Source organism: Camelina sativa, chromosome 11, assembly GCF_000633955.1.
Source record: "Camelina sativa cultivar DH55 chromosome 11, Cs, whole genome shotgun sequence".
Taxonomy (NCBI): Eukaryota; Viridiplantae; Streptophyta; class Magnoliopsida; order Brassicales; family Brassicaceae; genus Camelina; species Camelina sativa.
The window spans coordinates 29,606,243-29,611,372 of record NC_025695.1 but is presented as its reverse complement, the minus strand read 5'-3'; the positions used below and the strand labels follow the sequence as shown (position 1 = coordinate 29,611,372).

The 5,130-nt window shown below is 39.4% G+C and overlaps 2 protein-coding genes across 2 annotated transcripts in view; both read left to right on the top strand.

Moving 5' to 3' along the window:
• Nucleotides 1–323, top strand: part of LOC104724617 (protein transport protein SEC16A homolog) — a 7,393-nt gene extending 7,070 nt beyond the window's left edge. Inside the window, exon 14 of the mRNA XM_010443147.2 lies at nucleotides 59–323. Within this exon, the coding sequence (XP_010441449.1) occupies nucleotides 59–87 (29 nt within the window). The 3' untranslated portion in view covers nucleotides 88–323. The remainder of the gene's footprint in view (nucleotides 1–58) is intronic.
• LOC104728492 (protein transport protein SEC16B homolog) overlaps nucleotides 654–5,130 on the top strand; it is a 4,571-nt gene continuing 94 nt past the window's right edge. Inside the window, exons 1-8 of the mRNA XM_019231997.1 lie at nucleotides 654–3,037; nucleotides 3,196–3,519; nucleotides 3,616–3,741; nucleotides 3,848–3,970; nucleotides 4,056–4,226; nucleotides 4,570–4,695; nucleotides 4,772–4,906; nucleotides 5,098–5,126. Of these exons, the coding sequence (XP_019087542.1) occupies nucleotides 1,424–3,037; nucleotides 3,196–3,519; nucleotides 3,616–3,741; nucleotides 3,848–3,970; nucleotides 4,056–4,226; nucleotides 4,570–4,695; nucleotides 4,772–4,906; nucleotides 5,098–5,126 (2,648 nt within the window). The 5' untranslated portion in view covers nucleotides 654–1,423. The remainder of the gene's footprint in view (nucleotides 3,038–3,195; nucleotides 3,520–3,615; nucleotides 3,742–3,847; nucleotides 3,971–4,055; nucleotides 4,227–4,569; nucleotides 4,696–4,771; nucleotides 4,907–5,097; nucleotides 5,127–5,130) is intronic.

Genomic DNA, 5,130 nt, shown 5'->3' with positions numbered 1-5,130 from the left:
CCAACGAGTGCATCAACATATAAACCAAGCCCGCTCAATAGTAGCAGTAGCAGTTTAGGAGAGGAGCTTCAGGAAGTGGAACTGTAAGTTGAAAAATCTGTAATATCAACAAAAAAAAAAACAAAAAAAAAGTTTTGCTCACTGACACTGTCACAGGTAGATCCGATGAACCAATCAAATGTTAATCCATGAGTTACCCAAAATATATGGAACACTTACTCTGCTTCTGTCAATGATAGGGGGGCAATATGTAGTATGCAGTTTGTATCATTTGCTTTTTTTTTTTTTTTCTAAATATAAAATTCATTAATTTCTTTTGTTAACAGACTTCAGAAGTTGCACAATAATATATATATTCATTAATATTTCTCTTTGTTAAATTCGATTTTCATCAATCCCAAATTTTTGTTTACCCTTAAAATTTTTTAAAAAAACAAATAAGCAAAAAAACATTGTGTCCGAAATAGTGTGGTTCAACGCGAGCTTTGGTCCGGAAATATTTCTCTCTCTCTCTCTGTCTTTTGTTTTATGTGGGCTGGCCATTAATCATTGGGCCGTGTTTTTTTTTAATAATTTATTTAGTTTGTCCGATCTCAGCTATATAGTTAATTAACGGATGAACCGGTCGGTTAAGGAGCGATCCAATGGCTACCGTTGTATTCATCAGATCTGTGTGGAGCTTTAGAAGACACAGAGAGAGAGAGAAAGGTCTTCTTCTTCTTCTTCTTCTTCCTCCAACGTAAAAGGAAAAAAAAACAGAAAACAAACCAGAATCCAATTATATATATATATATATATATGTCTTCTTCTTCCTTCCGATATATATTACATCTGGATCAGGAATTTCGTCAAACACGTCGTGAGCATCTTCCAGCTAACCGATCCTTGCGTAGAATCTGAAAAAGGAAACTGGAAAATAAAGCGTAGCTGAGATATATATATATATATTCATTTGAGCATCTCTGTGTGTGTTCTACCTGTCGTCACAAAGAAACGTTGCCGGAGAAGCTCCCGTTTTTGTGATTTCGTAAAATCTGTAAGTTTCTTAGACACAGATCTTTGCATTTGATGATCCCTTCCAACAGATCAGGTCCGCCATGTTGGATGCATATATAGAAACGTTAATAGGAAGACATAATTCGAATCATACCGGAAGACAATTTTGGGGGAAGCAGTTCTATTGTGTAGGCTGTGAGATGGAAACAAAAGGCTTAAATTAGCCGTAACAGTTTTTTTTTTTTTTTTAAAGTTACAAATTTGGGTGGATCGGAATTTTTCGCCGACGAATTCTTCTTCTAGGTTTTGGATCGGAGTCTTAATGGCATCGTCATGCTCCACTTGATCGCTTTGTTCTATAGAACTACTTCCTTTGGCATTATTTGATCCTCGCGCGGTGTGATTTTTTTTATCTCGTTTTGGATTGATGGCTTCGGCTTCTCAGTTCCTGCTGGAGGATCAAACGGATGAGGATTTCTTCGACAAGCTTGTTGATGATGCCTTTTCTCCCACCCAAGCTCAGGCTTCATCCTCTGCCTCAGAGCTGAAATTCGACTACGGAAGTGACTCCGATGACACCAGAGCTTTTTCTAATCTCTCCATTGCCAAAGATCCTGTGGCTGATGGAGTTGACACATTGAATGAGGGCGCAAGTAGTTCCCTGGGAATAGACGACGATCCTTCCTCCACTGCCCTGGAACCTGTTCAATTTGTCAACAGTGATGCAAGAGATGATGAAATGAGATCAGAGGTAGCTGAGATTCCACTATCTGATTCAGCAAAAGAAAGCAAGCTAGTTAATGAGCCCGGGATTCCTGGGGTTAAGGAGCTTGATTGGGGTTCGTTTGATGCCGATTTATCTGTTAATGACGGTCGTGGTTTTGGTTCATACTCTGATTTCTTCACTGAGTTGGATGCAACTGCAGGAAGTTTACAGGGAAAGGCACAAGTTGCTGTGGCCACCGGGGGAAACTTGGTATTTAATGATACAATGAACACAAGAGATGGTTTAGATAATTCCCCAGGTTCTGACCAACATCAGGGTCAAGTGCATCACGATTCTGCAAGTGGGCAGTACGTGGATAATAGTCAATCTTGGGAAAATCTCTATCCTGGATGGAAATATGATGAAAGTACTGGCCAATGGTATCAAGTTGATGGTCATGATGCAAGCATGAATTCACAGGAGGGCTATGAAATCTCAACAACGAGTAACTGGGATAACATTTCTGCTAATAACTTGGATGTTGCTTATCAGAGACAGAGTACAACTTCCGCAGTGGCTGGCACAGTTGAGAATGTGTCTACTTGGAACCAGGTTTCACAAGTGAACAATGGGTATCCGGAACACATGGTCTTTGACTCCCAATATCCGGGATGGTACTATGACACAATTGCTCAAGAATGGCGCTCTCTGGACAGCTACAACCAGGCTTTTCAAACTACTGGTCAAGCTAATGATCAGCATGTTCAGAATGGCAATTCTCTTGCAGCTATGTACCATAATAGAGAGAGTAACGTACATGATGTTTACGATAAAAAGCAGACACTCAGAACGCAAGAATTTGATATCCAGAGCCAACATGGAAATTGGGATCAATCGTACTATGCCAACAATCAGCAGACTACAAACACTTGGCAATCAGAAAATGCAGGTAACGCCGAGGCGGCTGTAACTTCTGCATCATTATCAAACTTCGGAGGGAACCAGCAAGTAAATAATTTGTACAGTACAGGATCTGTGGCTGAACAGTTAAAGCCAAATGAGATTGGCGTTGAGAGCTTCATCCCTCAGCATACGAATTTGGCTAGTGTCACGCAGAATGGACCTATGAGTTTCTCGAATGATTTCTATAGTAGACAGAATTCTGTAAATAATGCTTCACAATCATTCCAGAACAATCAGCTTTTCTCCCCAAGTGCAGGAAGATCATCTGATGGGCGTCCACCACATGCACTTGTCAATTTTGGATTTGGAGGAAAGCTTATTGTTATGAAGGATGACAGTGGTTCTCTCCAGAGTTCATCATTTGGAAGTCAGGTTAGAACCGAAGTGGTATTTTTCATTAGGTTATTTTACACTCCAGGAACTTTATATTATGCTCATCATAGAACATGTATGAAATACATTCTCCTGTTAACCTCATAAAATGAATTGTGAGATTTTTTTCAATGCTGACCTTTTTCTATCCGACTCAGAATGGAACTGGAGGAAGCTATATCTCTGTCTTAAACTTGGCAGAAATTATTACTGGGAGTGCCTCTTATTCAACTCTCGGGGAAAACTCTTTGAGCTACTTCAATTGTCTGGATCAACAATCTATTCCAGGTCCCTTGGTAGGAGGAAATGCTGGAAGTAAAGACTTACATAAGTGGCTTGATGAGAAAATTTTGAATTGTGAATCTTCCAACATGGATTTTTCAAGAGGGAAACTTTTAAAGATGCTCCTTTCTTTGCTAAGAATATCTTGTCAGTATTATGGGAAACTCCGGTCTCCTTTTGGTACTGATGCATCGCAAAAGGTGAGAAATTCATGAGTTGTCTTGTCCGTTCTTGTCTTAAGGAAATATTTGATATGTATTACAATTTTCTCATCCTTGTCTGTACACTGCAAACAGGAAACGGACTCTGCTGAAGCTGCCGTAGCTAAACTTTTTGCAAATGCCAAGAAAGATGGTGTACAAAATGGTTATGGTCCTATTAGCCAATGCTTACAGCATTTACCACCTGAATCACAAATGCAAGTGAGTATTGGACATCATATCTGGTATTTTATCTTTCGATGATAATGGTTCTAAAGTTAACATAGTCTGGATTTTGCTAATTAACTCATTTGGAAGAATTCCCCAGGTAATTGCTTCAGAGGTTCAGACTCTTCTGGCTTCTGGTAGGAAGATGGAGGCTCTCCAGTGTGCACAAGAAGGTCATTTATGGGGACCAGCACTTGTTATCGCGGCACAACTTGGGCAACAGGTTTTTATCTCTTGATTGCTATAGAACTAAACATTCCACGGTAGTGCTTGGTGGACTGACTTGGTCGATATCTTAATTGATGCAGTTCTATGTTGACACTGTGAAACAAATGGCCCTTCGTCAGCTGGTTCCCGGGTCACCTTTACGAACATTATGCCTGCTGGTTGCAGGGCAACCAGCTGAAGTTTTCTCAACTGGAAGTACAAGTGATCTCTCTTTTCCTGGTTCCATAAATGTGCATCCACAGCAACCTCAGGTAATGCATAAACCATCTATTTCGTATCAGTAAGATAATGTAAAATACTTTGAAACGTGTTGACCAAAGATGGAGAGATCACAATGAAAACTTGTACTGAGGAGTACAAAGTATTAAATTCTAAATAGCTAAAATCTATTGTTCCTTCCAAGAATCCAATAAAAACAGAACCCCCTACTGCTTTTCAAGAGCTTATTAGATAGGAAATAGGAAAACCCCAAATCCCAAATATTTCTCTACCATTGGGAACTACGTTACACTACCTTTGCAAACGACATATTTTCTTATGAAGTTCTGCCTGGGGAACTTGTTAGTAATGTCTCTTTGTTTCCTTGAATTGCAGTTTGGAAGTACTAGCATGCTTGACAGTTGGGAAGAAAACTTGGGTATAATAACTGCTAACAGAACAACAGATGATGAGCTTGTCATTACTCATCTTGGAGATTGCATGTGGAAAGAAAGGGGCGAGGTGGTTTTCTGCCTTGTTGTGTTGTTTTACTTCATGAAAACTTTATCATGACATTTGAACTACGGTTATGAATCAGATAATTGCGGCGCATATTTGTTATTTAATTGCGGATAAGAACTTTGATCCATACTCTGAAAGCGCCAGACTCTGCCTTGTTGGAGCGGATCACTGGAAATATCCTCGAACATATGCAAGTCCAGAGGCTATACAGGTGATTGTTTCTATAATTTTGGCTTTTAGTTATCATCATACTAGCCGCACAATTGTATGTTTATCATAAATACCATCCATGTTCCTCAAATATGTTGCATAGATACTCCAACGAAATTTATGGAGAACACCATTCTTTTCTTTAATTGTTTGATGATTACTTGATTCGTCGATTGAACTTTGCATGGTCAGAGAACAGAGTTATATGAATACTCTAAGACGCTG